This window comes from Pogona vitticeps, chromosome 4, assembly GCF_051106095.1.
Source record: "Pogona vitticeps strain Pit_001003342236 chromosome 4, PviZW2.1, whole genome shotgun sequence".
Classification (NCBI taxonomy): Eukaryota; Metazoa; Chordata; class Lepidosauria; order Squamata; family Agamidae; genus Pogona; species Pogona vitticeps.
In genome coordinates, this window is record NC_135786.1 from 14,317,499 (window position 1) to 14,334,206 (window position 16,708).

At 45.6% G+C, this 16,708-nt stretch overlaps 1 protein-coding gene across 1 annotated transcript; it reads left to right on the top strand.

The window, feature by feature from the left end:
* The first annotated feature begins 3,082 nt into the window (after positions 1 to 3,082).
* LOC110084731 (cathepsin Z) lies at positions 3,083 to 15,476 on the top strand. Its single transcript, XM_020804346.3, has 6 exons — positions 3,083 to 3,313; positions 7,946 to 8,109; positions 9,130 to 9,309; positions 11,492 to 11,642; positions 12,954 to 13,116; positions 14,830 to 15,476. Exons 1-6 carry the CDS (start codon positions 3,192 to 3,194, stop codon positions 14,941 to 14,943), a joined length of 894 nt encoding a protein of 297 aa, XP_020660005.3. The 5' UTR covers positions 3,083 to 3,191; the 3' UTR covers positions 14,944 to 15,476.
* The last annotated feature ends 1,232 nt before the right edge of the window (positions 15,477 to 16,708 follow it).

The following is a 16,708-nucleotide window of genomic DNA, read 5'->3' on the forward strand; positions in this document are numbered from 1 at the left end:
CTCCTAATGCTGCTCATCTTTGATTCAACTTTCATGAGCTTCCAATAAGCATGGCGTCTCGGCATGTAAACTCTGCGTAAAGTGCCACTGAATATTCAAAGCCAGTTGGAAATATTCAGTGTCAGCCAGAAGACAGAGGTAGTTGGCAGTACATCCCAAGGAAGTATATAGGCCTGAGGCATATGCCACCCACATGTGCTCTGGGTACCTGTCATACGGATGAGTGGAGTGCCCTTGGAGCAGGGTAATGCTTCCAGCACTGCTTTAATTTAGTGCTTGGCTCATGAAGGGTTTCTAAATTTAGTGTTATGATTTAATGCTTCAGAAACAGCACAAAGTCTAATATTGACTGAGCAATAAATGAACCCAACATGTGTCCAGGGGCAAATGTTTTACCTCCATTTTACTTCTTTTGCAAGTTTGTTCAGCACAGATACTTCTCAAGGCAAAGAAGGTAATAAATGTATTCGCGAAGGCTTTCACGGCCGGGATCTAATGGTTGTTGTGGGTTTTTCGGGCTTCTTGGCCGTGTTCTGAAGATGCCGGCCACAGAGACTGGCGAAACGTTAGGAAGAACCACTTTCAGAACACGGCCAAGAAGCCCGAAAAACCCACAACAACCAAGGTAATAAATGATGGACAGAATAACATATTACTGGCCAGAATTTCTGATACCTGACTTGCACTTTATTCCTATTTGGAAGTCTTATTTTGCCAACTCTTACACTCTTTTGTCATGTAATTATTCACCAGTCCCTTTCATTGCATTCCTGGTTGTCTTCTTCTTGGGCTATGCAGGACTCTTCATCAGGCTAGAACTTGCCCCTGCTGCTGGGGGTAGTGGTGAAGAACACAATGAAGTCCAAAATCATCCCAGGAGATCACAGAGACCACATGGCTTTTCCCTTGTTTCTAAGACCATTCTTTCCAAACTGCTAACATGAGCCTGTCTCTAAAAGTCTTGACCCTCTGGGGGAAATGGACAGCTCATAACCAGGCCCTCCACTTCCAGTAAAGACTCCAACACTTGAATGTGCTATCTTGGCACAGAAATCTAGATCAAAGGCATATATCTTCATGGTTTGTATAAGGAGACACTGCAAATCCACCATGGTTTGCAGATTGTGCTATAGAAACGAGCAACTGATCCAGCACTTCTGATGAGAATCATGATGGGTCTCAGATGGGGCCATCCCAACTCCCCAGCAAATCATACCGTACCCCTTAGTCCATGAACTGTACAATACAAATTATAAATCCAGCAGTCTCTAACAATGCCCTAAATTGTGCAACAGCTTACATCTGATTTATGAATGATGTTCTTCGAGATTGTGACTTTCATCTGCAGACACATATAAATCCATCACTAAATATCAGGTTCCATTATGTGCTCAGGTGACTGGCTGAACTATAAAAATACAGTAATGGATTTAGCATACTCTGGTGTGCAGATAGTGGAAAACAACTCCAGAACCAACCTAGACTCCCTGCAGACTTTCCTGGATCTCCATAATTCCATTTGTCCACAAAAAAAAGCAATTTATTTGTTCACTATGTAATTTTATGTACTCTTAGGGTCGCGCCTTCAGAGTGATGTACAAACAAGAGCAAGTAAAGTTTCAAAGTACACGAATAATATAGTTTAATTGGAATATTTAAATCATGTCCTTTAGCAAGCAGACTAATTTTTGAGAAGTTGCTCCACATTGCAGCTTACGTGCTCATCATGACATTATAATAACGAAGCACTGAGAAGGAAACTTTCACAAACTCACTTAAATACCTATACACAGATGAAGTGAGGTTTAAATCAACAGGGAGTTCCACAGTCCTGGGGGTCACTAGGTGGAAAGGCCCTGCCCTGTTTTACATGCATATTTGATCCACCTCAAAGAGAGGGAGAGAGGGCAAGATCATGTGGGAGAAATGACTAGGCCTGAAACCATTTTGGCAGAAAACAAAGAGTGGGCACAAAGCTGTCACTGTATTTTCACACTTCCTAGCGCATGGCTTCCTGCATCCTAGACCAGCGGTGGCCTCCAGAACATCTTCAGAGCCTGGGCAACAAAGGAACAGAGGCTGGGGGAGTCGAGGCCTCCTCGCTCAGCCCCTTCATGAGCAGTCTGTGCCCCAGAAGCAGCAGAAGGAAGCTGGGTCCGCGGGAGGCTTTCTGCCCGTGGACCTTTGCTTCTCGCGGAACCCCCACCTTGCCTACGGGCTATTATCGCTCCTTCGGACCAGAGCTTGGAAAAACCAATCCTTTAGGCCCTCTAGGATCGCAGGCTGTGAGGCCAAAGTAGGTTAGCTAGTATTCTCGAAGGCTTTCACGGCGGGGATCTGATGGTTGTTGTGGGTTTTCCAGGCTGTTTGGCCCCATGTTCTGAAGGTTGTTCTTCCTGACGTTTCGCCAGTCTCTGCGGCCGGCATCTTCAGAGGACTGGATTAGGAACTCTGTCCATGCTCTGTTGGTGTTTGTTGGATAGTTGAGTATTTATAGCTGTGGGTTGAGTTGAGAATTTATAGCTCTTTGGCTCTTTAGCTAGAATACTAGCTAACCTACTTTGGCCTCTCAGCCTGCCATCATAGAAAGGGCGACCACCTCTTGCACGACCTGGCGATAAAGAAGGATTGGCTTGTTTTGTGTAGCCCTTCATTTATTTATTACAGATTGCTCATGCCCTGGGCCTAAATACTCAACTATCCAACAAACAGCAACAGAGCATGGACAGAGTTCCTACTCCAGTCCTCTGAAGATGGCCGCCGCTGAGACTGGCGAAACGTGAGGAAGAACAACCTTCAGACCATGGGGCCAAAGAGCCCGGAAAACCCACAACAGCCATAGGTTAGCTCGCTTTGGGCGGTCGATGGACTTGGACTGGGAAGGGAGGGGAGGGTCACCGCCCGTTGTTCTCCCCCAGACGGGGAAAACCCCGAAAGTTTTGCAATCCCAGGCAAACCAGTCCATCGCCCTGTGACTGCACCATCCAGGCAGATCAGCTGCAAACGCTTGCCTAGCGGGCGGCTCCTCCACCCCACCCCACCCCACCCCAAGCCCTTGGCTTTCTTCTCTCCTGCCCTTCCTCCTCCTCCTCCTCTTCCTCGCCCGGGGCGCAGCCTTCATAGTCGCCCAGCAGAGCCTGCTTTCGGCTGCGCTCCTTTCCGGGAGAACTTCCCCCTCCTCCAGAAGGATCATGGCCGGGCGGGCTCCCTTCCTCCTCCTCCTCCTCCTGGGGAGCTCCCTCGGCGCCGGCCTCCACTTCCAGGAAGGACAGAGCTGCTACAAGCCGCTGCCGCGGAAACACGCCGGGCTTCGGTAAGAGCGCCGGCGGAAAACCAGGAAGGGAGGCGGAGGGGGTTGTGTTCTGGTTTCTTCCCCCCCGGCTAGGGCGGGAGCGGGGGGGGGGTCTTTACGTTTGCGAGGCGCCGTTCCTTTGGGAAGTCACAGAGACCCCAAAATGGGGAAAGGGGGGGACTTTATTCCTTAAATACCCCCCCACGTGCGTCGAAGGGTAACGCGGCTTCTTTGCGCGCCCTGCCTTCTCAGACCGGGGCGCGCGCGGGGGGGGGGAACTTTCCAAGAGCTGTTATTGTTGTTGGGGAGGTCAAGGGTCCAGAACTCGGATCTGGGTCTCTTGCCCTTCGTTTATGTCTCCCGGGGCCGGACCCCCCACTCACGGGGAAGGGGACGTGAGCCCTCCTCCCGCGCTTGGGGGCGCCCCACCGGCTGTGCGCCCCAAGTTTCCTCGGGTGATGCGAAAAGGAAGCCCCGCTTCCCTCCCGCAGCGCGTCCGCCCCGTCAGCTGAGGCAGTTTGTGGTGCGGCTTGAATCCGGGTTAAAACGGCCTTGGCTAAAACTGGCCGGCTCGGTCTTGGAGACTTGGCCACCGGTTCTCACCAGGCTGCTTCACAGACAAAAGTTTTGGTGGGGGGTAAATCCTATGTTGGCGGCTTTGAATTTCCTGGGATACAAATGTGATTATTAAAGAAAAAATGGCAACAACCTGGCTCTGGAAGAAGGCAGTGTTTATGGAGACCTGCATCGTCCATCCATAAGTCTCCTGCTGGGTATCCTTTCTGCTTTCAGAATAGAAATAGCACAAGAACTTTTTCTTCTTAAGAAAGGGGACAGGTGCACCAGGACATATTAGCACACCTACGTCTCCTTGTTGGGTCCCTTTTTGAATTCCCAACTATATGCAGAATCCTCCCTGAGGGATGGCTGTTAACTGCAGAAAGAGGGCAAGACTAGACATTGATTTTCCCCTTAGGAACCGTTGCTTTCATCTCATGTGGCTTGGATGCAACACTTCCTCGTGTATGTTCTCGAAGGCTTCCTCCTCATGTGCTTGGAGTGCGGCCTCAGGTAGCAGGTACAGAAATGCCATAAATACCTGTCAAGGGAGACAGCACTCTGTGCATCTGAAGAAGTGGGTTGCAGTCCACCCACGCTTAGGCCAAATTAAAACTCTTTAGTCATTAAGAGGCCATTATACTCTTGTACTCCAACATTCAAAGAAAAGTGGATAACCATCTGTCAGATGTGCTTTGATCTGGATTTTCAATGAGCAAGGGTTTTTAGCTATTTACTTGGTAGGTTTTATTATGTGTGTTATTTTATTGTGCTTTATTACTTGTGTAAGCCGCCCCGAGTAGACTTTGTCTAGGAGGGGCGGGGTATAAGTTCAATAAAAGTAAAGTAAAGGACTTGATGGCCTTATAGACCTCCATGATTCAATGATTTCATGATTTAAACGATAAGGTATTTATAAATGTTGGAAAAGGCAGGTTGGGATAAATGCCAGAGTGATTGAGTGGGGGTACTTTTGTGGAATGGAGTGGATAGAGTAATGGACGAGGACTCAGGACATCTGGGTTTGATTCCTCCTGGCTCTGCCATGGAAACTCACCGGGGGGGGTGGTTTGGAACTCCTTAAATACTTCACTTACCTTGAAAAATCCTATTAGGGTCCCTAAAAGTCAGTTCTGATTTGATGGCACACAACAAATACTTCTTTTGGGGAAGGTCTACAGCAGGGGTGTCCAATCTTTCACCTTCCCTGGGCCACATTAGAAGATAAAAATTTGGTTTGGGCCGCACATAAATTTGGTTTGGGCCACATGGGGGAGCAGCCCTAGCCATCCTCCGCAGCCCCGCTCCAAGCGCGCTTACCAGCAGCTGCGATCTCAGATAGCAGTAGCTGCCAGCTTCAACTCCGGCGGCTTTATGGGGCCGGGAGGGGGTCCACCTATTGACAGGGATGGCGCAATGCAGTCACGCAGCCCCCCTCTCCCCTCCCCTCCCACTCCTTCCTTCCTTCCCTCTCTCCCTCCCTACCATTGTGACGTGCCCCGGCCGCAAGCGCCGGCAGTGTAACTTGAAACTTTGGAATTTCTTTAAAAATAAAAAAAATTGCACTGGGCCTCATTACAAGCTGACCTGGGCCGCGTGTGGCCCACGGGCCGCAGGTTGGACAAGCCTGGTCTACAGCTCAGCAGTCAGAGTTCCTGGACCTTCAATGGTGGCTTCGAAAAGGAAGTTTCACCAGGTGCAGCTTTTTGTGCAAGTGAACATCTGCCGATACTCTCTTCCTCCACACAGCTATTAAGGGTACAGGAACTCTCGTTGGCTTTTATATATCTGGTGACCCTTAAGCATGTGCTTTGCATGCCAAACAGCCACATGTTCTTTTTCCCCCTTTTGGGTTCTCTGTAACACCTCATTGGGCAAGGATTATACAAAATGTGGAGTTACAGTAATGCAAAGACATCCAAAATTGAGCCAGATGAATCTGTCAGCCGGGCAAATTGGAGTTTGCTGATTCCACATGAGACTGAGGTATCCGACCGAGGCATTCATGTACAGTCCTTCCACACCGATGCCTGGTTTAAGCTACAGTCAGACAGAGAAGCAGAGTGGCTCTGAAAAAGGGTCACTTCGCTGAGTGCGGTGTCATTTTTAAGGTATTGATGCTAAGTTATAAAGCCCTTTCCGGTTGAGGACCTTGCTACCTGTCAGAGCCCCTCTACCTCAGGTCATCTTCCCGTCCCACCCGCACCTCGCAGTCTTTAATGTGGCGGGTGGCCACTCCAAAAGAGGCCCGGTAGTGGCCACTCTGCTCTGGAACTCTCTTCCTGTGGAGGGGCGACTGGCCCCCACCCTTCTGAGCTTCCGCAAGCAAATGAAAACCTGCCTTTTTGCCCAGGCCTTCCCAAGCACCACTCTTTTGTAAAATCATGCCGGCCCCTTGTCTGCCATCCTGTGTCCAAGGCTGGTGACTTTATGGCGTTGGGTGGGTAGGGTTTTGTTTGTTTCCTTTTTATATAATTTGTAAGCCACCCACAGTCGTGGCATGTTCACTAAATGTGCGGGGTATACATCTGAATAAATAAATAAATAAAAATTTAAAGCCATCCTTCTGTGTACACATGATCTGGATGCCATCCTTCCATCCCAACTCCCAAAAAGAGTAGCTTTGCCACTGACCCCAAAAATGCCCAGACGGGCACAGAACGGGGCCAGGCAGGCTCACGATTTCCCGTGTGTCTTGTTGCTGGAAAAGATATTGAATGAGGTGGACCCAAAAGTGGTCGACCAAAACGTGAATTAAATCACCATCTGATCAGACCAAGAGTCTCCATGCAATGCATCAAACAGTGCAGTGGGTCTTGCGTTGTCTTATGCAAGACAAAAAGGCTGCTTTGCAAAATTAGGCAGGAGAGATGAACAAGAGTAAGATCAAGTTTAGGTATCACACTGGTTCAAAAAAAGAGAAAAAGTCAAATTGCACCCAAGTTGGCCGCCCTGCCTAGTGAGTGACAGGAGCCACATAAACATTTGTTTCTAGTAAAAAGAGATCTGTAATCCCCAGTACTGATTTGTGAGTATAGCCACTTGGGAGAGCTAGTTTTATTTATTTGAGTCCCTAGGGGTCCTGTTGGCACCTGTAACAAAATGTTGCAGTGTAATGTGTTCCTCTCCAGGGCTCTAGCCAGTCCAACTATTTTCGTGTTCTGTTCCTCCCCAATGGTCAATTCAATATTTTACTCCACTGACCTTGCCCAGTTTTCACTGACAGGAATTTGTAGTCTGATTCCAATCCTCCCCATCCTTGAGTTTTTGTTTCCATGTATATACCTGTTTCATACTTGCGCATGAGTGCTTTGATATGCACTCAGAGAATGAATTTGCTGTTATATGCAGGGCTGCATATTCAGATTTCACTCCCGACCTTCTGCAGATCGAGACGGACTGATAGCACCTAGAACGCCCACCATCCTAGCTGCCTTGAGCATTTTCTGTGACAATTCTTTTCCAGCGCCCCAAAGGCTGGTCAGACTCCCACCTTGAATCGCATTTCCAAAGCTGTTGTGATCACATGAGTGTTCTGAAGAAATGTCAGCCTGCTGGGCTGATGAAAGTGTGTGTGTGTGTGTGGGGGGGGGGGAAGAAAGTCATGAGATCAGTCATGTGATCACCACCTCAGAGGAAAAACTAAACAAACCCAAAGTGATGCAATCGTTCCAGCCGGAACCTTATAAGTGAAAATGCTGAGTCAAATTCTCACTTATCACGAGGGCTAAAAGTTCACTGCTCCTGACTGGATTACAGCTTCCCTCATCCCCAGCTAGTTCAGCACATCCCTAGATAGGCAGAAGGTGGAAGGCTAAGATCAGAGAGAGCCCTAATCATATATCTGAAAAGCTCCCTCTGTGTCCTTGTGCTAATTGCTCTTTTTTCAACGTAGCTTGAAGAGTTGCTGTAAAGGTAAAATGGGAGAGATGTACAGTCTGTACTGCCTTTGAGCTGCCTGAGGGCTGAATCAGATATAAAGGATTTCAATGCGTCATTGTGGAATAGATGTCGACCCTTCCTCTTAGAAAGGCTGGAAACACCCCCAAAGGCTGGACGAAGAGTTAACTTGCTTGCTTTTTCCTTCCTAAATAGAACCTACCCTCGTCCTCATGAATATCTGGATGTATCTGCCTTGCCCAAGAGCTGGGACTGGAGAAATATAGATGGGGTCAATTATGCAAGTACCACGCGCAACCAACACATCCCTCAATACTGTGGGTCCTGCTGGGCCCATGGCAGCACTAGCGCCCTAGCAGGTATGGTCCGCAACGTGGAAATGTGAATGGATTGTGGTCTACGACAAGAAAAGCGAATGGGTCCAGCTTTATAGCACACAGTAGGACCCTGAAATGCCCAGGTTTTCTCTCTTTTCTGAGGTATGTGTGTGGAGGGGAGACCCAGGCGGAGCTTGGATGACAGCTGCCTTGGATCCCTGGTTTTGAATGGCAGCTCCCTTGGCCATGTTGACGAGGATTCTGGGAACGATTGTCCCCTCTAAACCAGTATTTCCAAACTCTGGTGTCAAAGTCAGTAACTTCACTGGGCATGCAGAGTTAGCTGCCCAGTTTTTATGCCTTGCGATCTGCCTTCAGATTATATCATGCATGTCAGTGAAACTAGCCAGTCCATACCTCGTGCAATAAAAGCAAAGTGAAAATATTGGGTGAAGCAATTGAGGAAATGGGGAATCACGTCGAAAGAGCAGTTGGGACTTGGAAGAAAGGGGAAGGAAGTGATAAAGCAGAGATTTTCCCTGCAGCTGAGGCGAACAGAGGCTGGCTATTTGTGGGGTTCTGTTTTCTTAACAAGGCAAGATAGACTTTGGTGGGGGCAGGGTTAGGTTGTAGGATCTATTTTTCTGACTCCAGAAAGAAAGCCCTAGCCTTTAGCATGCAAGAACTGAGCAGAGCTGTTATTGATAGAAGCTTTTGAAGGCCAGTAACTCTTAGGTTTGCTGTGCCTCAGAAGTAACTTGACATTTTCTTAACTGGAACTCTTAAGGTCTGCTGATTGAGGGGATGGGGGGGGGAGTGTACTTCAAAAAGAAGACGTGGACTTGTCTATGAAAATTCACATTAAAAATTCATCTTTAAGGTGCCACAATGTTTTTGTCGTCTTTATTTTTTTATATCGTTTTGCCTGACAGACTAGCACAGACAAACACGGCTACCTCTTCTCAAACTACATGATTTTAGGTCTTAGAATGTTGGGAGGCCCTAGTTTATGCCTGATCCCAAATATTTGGGTTTGTGGGGGTGTTTTTTTTTGTCTCTCAGATCGCATCAATATTAAGAAGAAAGGTGCCTGGCCCTCGGCTTATCTCTCGGTTCAGAATGTTATTGACTGTGCTGATGCTGGATCCTGTGAAGGAGGAGATGACTTTGGCGTGTGGCAGTATGCGCACGAGCATGGCATTCCAGATGAGACCTGCAACAACTACCAGGCTAAAGACCAAGGTGGGTTTCCTATACAAGGCGGGTTAAAAGCAAAGGAGGGGCGGGGAGTCAGTTACTTTATTTGTTTATGCTAGTCTTGCAAAGAAGCTCAGAAGTTACTAGCCTGCCTACATACATCTATTAGCCTATAGTAGTATTGTAGTCATGGATCTCGTCATCCGGCTTTCGCCATGTATTCCAGATACAGTGGTGCCTCGCTTGACGACATTAATCTGTTCAGCGAAATCTCTGTAGAGCGAAATTGTCATCAAGCGGGAAAAAAACCCCACTGATACTCATTAAAAACCGGTTAATGCGTTCCAGTGGGCCAAAAAAACCCCTCACAAGACAAATGGTTTTGGCAATGGGTTGATGACTCACAAGACAAATGTTCCTATGGCCATGCTTCGCAAGACGAATGTTTTCCATTTTTTTCCTGCCTCACGTTTGCTGATTTTTAAATGTTTTTCTATGATGTTTAAAAAGCTAAAGTTTTTTGATTGAATTTTTAAAAATCATCTGCACAATATGTATGGCTTTAAAGAGCACTTAATAAACCCTTTGTAAACCAAATTTAACTTTGTTCTGACTTTTTTTTTTGCCCATAGGAAAGCATTAATTATATTTCAATGCATTCCTATGGGAAAATGCATTTCGCAAGACAACATTAACCGTGGAACGAATGAAATTCATCTTGCGAGGCACCACTGTATTTGCTAGTCTGATGGCTTTGTACCAGGGATAGGCTAAATATTGGTGGACTGCAATTCTCTACATGTCTTGTTATTGGCTCTGCAGGCTGAGGCCAATGAGATTTGTAGTCAAGCACCGTTTTAGATGGTTGTTCTGGGTTTTTCGGGCTCTTTGGCCTGGTTCTTCCTGATGTTTTGCCAGTCTCTGTGGCCGGCATTTTCAGAGGACAGCAACCTGTGCTCTGGTGTAGTTGGCCAACTACATAACTGTCTGAATAAGAAGTATCTGAGAATATGTGGGCGGTAGGATAAAGCTACTTTACAGAGTATTCCAAGTAGCAGCTATTGTTGCTGCTAGAGGTGCTTTTTTTTGTCCCACCTCTAAAAGGTCTCCCCCATTGCAGCATCAGACTGTGGATCATGTCTCAGAAAGTTCTGTTGGCTCTCTCTATATTAGGAATCCAGCGCTACCTGAAAGCCTTTTGCTGTCGCTCCACCAGGGCTATGGGCAGTCTGTTTCCGTGATATGATTATTCCAGCCCTTGTCATTTGAGTTGATTTTTTTTTAAAATCAGGTTTTTGCGTCACTGCTGTACCTTGGTTTTCTTTTGTTAGCTGTATTGGGTGTTTAGAAAGAGATGCACATTCCTTAAAAATCATTTTGTAAAATAAGAAAGGCTGAAATTTTTGTAATCTTAAATTGCAATATGACTTTACACCTGAACGGAGCTATTATTACAGTATTGTTTGCTGTGCCCGGGGAAAGTCTACCTTTCTTATTGCCGTTGAGAAGGCAAAGGCTTTTCCTAAGACTGGGCAACTAGCCATACATTTGTGGCTGAGATGCAACTTGTCAGTTCACAATCCCAGTTTTTGAACGATAATAGAGGGACATTCTCCTTTCCTATCTTGAATCTGCCCGAACATCAAGGCTGGTATCATAGGCTTGTCATTCGCACAGATGGCGAATGTTTATTTTGGTGACCACAATTCCCTGGTGGCCATGCTGGCTGTCACATGTTGGAAGTTGTATCCCAATGCTGAAACACTCTGATCTCTGCACACACTGGCTCGACACAGAGAAATGACACGGCCTCCATGTTAAAGACCTGCTGCTGCGGATCCTTCCCTTCCTTGGGGAGTCGAGCAGGTGTAACGATCCTGTCTCCCCTCCATTTCCTTACAGCAGGCTTCTCTGCTTTCACCCATTTTTAGGGAGTATTTGATCATGCTTCTACTCTATAAGTTGTTCACAACTGAGTTTGTTCTTTCTTTTTGATGATTTTTTAAAATGCTGCCACATGGTTGCTATTTCTTAAATGTGATTTTTATGTGTTTTTTTTTTTCTTTCCCACAACATACTTTGGAAGATGTATTTGGAAAGTAGGGTAGAGATAATGCAAAGACTGCTCCAAATATTTTTACGTATCTTTTTAAGCCTCCATTTCCTTATTTTGACTGGGAGCTGAACTGGAGATTTTGGCAATCAAATTCTTCTGTTTATTTTGCAGCCTGTCAGAAGTTTAACCAGTGTGGAACATGTGTTACTTTTGGAAAATGCCACACGATAAAGAATTACACCCTCTGGAAAGTTGCAGATTTTGGAAACGTCAGTGGGCGAGAAAAAATGATGGCAGAAATCTATGAAAATGGACCAATCAGGTAAAGCAACTCAAAGGTGCTGAAATGATATTATTTACCCCTCATTTTTTTGTTTCTTTAAAATAAGGATGGGTGACGTGTTGCCTATCAGGTGATTTTTTTTTCAGCCCTGAGGAACCTCTTTTGAAAAATTTAATAAAGGGGGGGAGGTTAAAAAAAGAATCCTGTTTCAATTCCCAGACTCCTCCAGGAGTGGCACATATTGCACTGGGGGGGCCAGAAGACAGATAAGGTGACCTCCCGGGTCGAAATAGCCTCCAAAATGGAATCAGAAGTGTCTGCTTGCGTACTTTCTGTTTGCTTCCCCTCACATAGTCAAACACCAGCCATTTCCAGACCTGCTACAAGTTTGGCCCTCAAGGCCACTAAAGCTTGTGTACACCATTTTAAAAATGCAAAATTTAAAAACACAAACACTTCCAAATTCACACAACTGTCTGCAAGATCTAGCGATTAAAAAAAAATCAAAACAAATAAATACATTTAAAAAATTCAAAATGACAAAGGCTGCAGTTGCTGAAGTCTGACTTTGGAGAGGGGAGATCTGGCCTCATAGATCTTCTCTGAGCTTCCATGGAAATTTTCCACCTCATTTGCTCCCTTAGCAAAGGGGTGGGGAATAGAAAGCCTTTGGTCTTTCATGTTGACAGGGTCCCTGTAATTCACTCATCCCTGTTATAGTCAGACAGAGTAAGGAACTGAACCTGTAGCTTATTGTTTAAATTCCCAATTAACTATGAAGCTTGGTAATTATTCTGTCGAAGGAACTGTATGTATATTATAATCGGTTTTCTGATTCAGTGTACATTAATTTCACACAGGACTTCAAAGACCCCACTGCTCACTTTGAAAAGTTAGTCCCATCTAAAAAGGCAGTCAGCTTTTATTAACAATTCAAAACTACCCTTAGCACCTGCTTTTTCTCAGCCTGTGGAAAACGCAGCAATCAGCTCTGCTTGACCTAAACTGAAACCTAACTGTCTGCTTTCTGAACTCAGCCCTATGTGGCAGTTAAGCTGTCAGCTCTGCTGTCTATATTTCTGACTCTCGTCTGATTGGCTGCAGATGTTTCATGATCTGGAAATATTTCCTATTCTTGTCAATACTGAATAGAAAAGTATAGCTCTGTGGGAGAACTGGTATATTCTCATACTGTGCACCATTATACATCTTCCCACCTCTGAAAATTGTAACGTTTTCTTGAAGAGCTAGACTGAGAATTCTTGATTCTTGTGATTTTACCTGGCGTGGATATTGAAAGCTTTGGGTTTCTATTAGCATTTTTAATGAGTTATAATTTCATTTAAACAGTTGTGGGATCATGGCCACTCCAAAGCTGGATGAATACACCGGAGGACTTTATGCAGAATACAACCCTTCTCCAGCCGTGAACCACATAGTCTCCGTCGCTGGCTGGGGAGTAGAAGACGGGAACGAGTACTGGATCGTTCGGAACTCCTGGGGTGAACCATGGGTAAGCAGGAGACAGAGATGAACATGAGTACTTTCCCCCCAATCTTTCTGGCAAGTATGCTGTTGTGCAACTGCGCCCATGCAGCAGTTGTGAGGTTGCTAGCCATGGCAAGTTGCTGCTAATTAAGAGTTCCTGTTTTTAAAATTATAATTTCAGAATGCACTCAACTTCCTATCGCTATGCGGGAGCCATATGCTCATCACCAGCATTGGAAAAAGGAACTCTTTAATTAGCAACAGACCGCTGTGGGTGTGACATCACGCCCACTGTGCAGGCAAGCCTATGGAACAGGATAGTGGCTTTTCTTTTGTCTGTAGATGGTGAAGTACATATTGTAAAGTGTGGAAGCTGGTTCTGAAGACCAAAATCTTTAGTCTCCTCACCCAGAAGGTTGCCTGATGGGCCCTAGGAGGGTTTTACCGGTGGCTTGCATTCTGGAAACGCCCTTGATATGCCCACTGGTCACGTTCGTGGGAGTGATCAGGGGACCAGCTGGGTTGTTCCATGTCAGAGGGAGGCTTGGAACCACAGCTTCCAAAGCCTCCTTGTTTCCTTCGCATGCCTCCAATTATCTCAGAGGTGGTTCAACTCTGTCTCACTGCAGCCATTGAGAAAGAGCAATAAAAATAAATGGAAGACCAGCATAAACAGTGGGAAAAGCTGCCCTCTGCCTACCGCCCTGACCACTGTGAGCTAGCAGGGCTCTTGAGGCTTTGTCATGGATCTGTGACACACCACACACACACCCAGCACTGTACGTAGGACTGCTGTGAAAGTAACAAAGAGAATAAGTGTGGAGGAAGAGTGGTCTAAAATAATCTAAAGGTGGGAGGCTTGGGGAAGACATTTAAATACTGAAGGAGCACAAGATTATGAAGGAGGATTGCAAGGGGAAATGAACCTCGATGGTTTCTTGTATAGCATTAGCTGCTGCCTTGCCTTGAATCTTACCCCTTATCCATGGAGTTTAGTACAGTGGTGCCTCGTTTGACGACGTTAATTCATTCCAGCGAAATCGCTGTAGAGCGAAAATGTCGTCAAATGAAATTAAAAAAAACACATTGAAAACCACTCAGTGCATTCCAATGGGCTGAATACCTGCTTGTCCAGGGAAGATCCTCCATGGGGCGGCCATTTTCGGTGCCTGCAGTGCGAAAAATCCCGAAGCAGGGAACCGATCATCGCACAGCGAAAAAACCCCATTTAAACCATCATTTTGCAATTGCAAAAACGTCAACGTTAAGTGGATTCGTTAAATGGGGTAATCGTACAGCGGGGCACGACTGTACTATCTGTTCCAGCCTGGTGCCCTGCAGATGTTTTAGGCTTAAGCGTTCAACACCTCTGGCCAGTGGGGGCCAGTGTTTGGGGAGGCAAAAGCTTTGATAGTCCAAAACATGCAGAGATCACAAGATTGTAAAGAAGGCTGAGGTACACATTGCATGGCAGTCCGGTTGCAGGTACCCATCTTTCTTGGCTCCCCTTGTAAAAGCTGGGCATTGAATATGAACTGTTGTGCATGCAGTATTGGATGACCCTTGCATCATAGACTGCAAGAGACAGTAGGCTCGCTGTTCTTGTGGCATTCTTCCTCCCCCCCCATCCCCACCAGTTTAGATAGTAAACATTTTCCACGCTGAGTTTAAGAGACAAAAGTGATTGAACTTACATTCTTTCATCCTGCATAACTAAGGCAAATTCTCTCTTTTGCAGGGTGAGCGAGGTTGGCTTAGGATTGTGACCAGCACTTACAAAGGGGGAAAAGGAAAGGACTACAATCTTGCTATTGAAGATCAGTGTACTTATGGGGACCCCATTGTTTCTTGAGTCTGCACTGGCTTCTGTTTGGGGGGAAAAAGACTATTCCAGCTACTTAACTTCCTATTTTCAAGGGGATGCATTGATTTTATGCTGCATCTGTTAATCAGGGACTTATGGAACAATAATTCAACTGATCCTTCGGTCTTTCCTATGGAGTACTGTATATACATATCCAAATGAATTGCATCTATTGGTTGCAGTACAAGAGAACACACATTTTAAAAAAGATTTTCTTATGGAACTCAGTTAATGATGATAAATTATTTTGTAGTTTACAAGAGCGGAGAGGGCTTTTTAAATTTTTGATAAAGTTTGTACTTCTTAGGAGCAGAGCTCCAGAATGACTTGAAATTGAACTTTTAAGTATGAAATTGTACTAAATACATTGCTCTGTGTGCTGAGTGAAGATGACAGGCTGAACCTTGGTTGTGTAACTCTGAGAAAACTTTACCAGCATGGCGATGTTATTGCTGCCTTTTTTCTGGATGGAAATTTGCTCTTGACATTTTTACACTGAATAAATTTTGTGAAAATTAAAATGATGATGAGACTAGTGGAAATATTAGATGGACCTTACAGCATTGTGGAGACGTGCTATTCATGTTTTTGCGAGCTGGCAGAAATTCACAAAAGTTAAATTGAGACTCCTTCCCTTCACTCTTTTTAGCTCTCCGTGAACCTGGTCTCGACCAGTGATGAGACTCACTGGTGAGAAATAATAGTGGTATAAATCAGAAACAGTTTTTTTCCCCTGAGTCACTAAGAATTCACTCTTAATCCCCATTAGCTTTGGACATGCAGTCTTTTTCCTATGACCCATGTCTGCTTGACAGCTGACTTGGTATAAATAATAAATTTACTTACATACTGTGCTTATAAGCATTAACTTCTTAAAAGCGGTCAACTTTTTCTTTCTGGTGGGGTTGGACCCAGATTCTTCAGTCGAGTGACTGGTGCAATAAAAGTTAAGAGCTCTGATCCTGTGACCATCAGCCACCTCACAGGATCCTGTAGCCTATCAGGTGCAGCAGCATCTGAAGAAAACATGTTGGTTAGAGCTGGGGAACCTTTTGATTCTTGAGATGTGGTTGCACCCCATTTCCCATCAGTTACATTTAATGGCAGGAGGTACCCAGTGTAGTGCAGTGGACAGAGTAATGGACCAAGGGCTCAAAGAGACATGTGCGTAAATGGCCCAGCTCTGCCACGGAGTTGCCAAAACTACTCCATAAATACCCCACTTACCTTAAAAACACTACTAGGGTCATTATAAGGCAGTTCTGACTTAACAATACGAAGCAATAGAAAACAACTTGATGGGGCCACTGATGGGCAATGTGTTCATGGGTTGAGATGCCCAAAAATCCTGTCTGGGGAATTGCTGAAGAATTCTGGGAGTTGGAATCCAAAAAGAATTAAGAAATTAAAAGAGTACACCTCTAGTGGTATTTATGTGGCAGCTTCATGACAAGTGTCCAAAACTGGTACAAACAGTGGCAGGGAAAGAGGACTGGGCAGCTTTTAATAAGTTTAACTGATATATTAAAACAATTAAAACTGGCTGTTCTCCGAAACTCAGACATGCATGACCAGGATTTCCAATTTCTCTCCTGCATTATAATTCTCCCTGCTGAACAGCACGTAGGTGCAGGGAGTTGCCACAAAAAGGTGCTTTGTAAACATGGGAGTGGGGGAGAATTTTTGCTGGCGAAATGGCCAACAGTAACACACTAACCCCTCCCTTCGCACCATGTCCTAATTGGAAAGCAGC

Bases quoted from the DNA above. Each gene is read 5' to 3' on its own strand.
- LOC110084731 (XM_020804346.3), top strand. From the start codon at position 3,192: ATGGCCGGGCGGGCTCCCTTCCTCCTCCTCCTCCTCCTGGGGAGCTCC. The intron at 3,314-7,945 runs GTAAGAGCGCCG...CTTCCTAAATAG, and splicing joins CGGAAACACGCCGGGCTTCG to AACCTACCCTCGTCCTCATG. The intron at 11,643-12,953 runs GTAAAGCAACTC...TCATTTAAACAG, and splicing joins TATGAAAATGGACCAATCAG to TTGTGGGATCATGGCCACTC.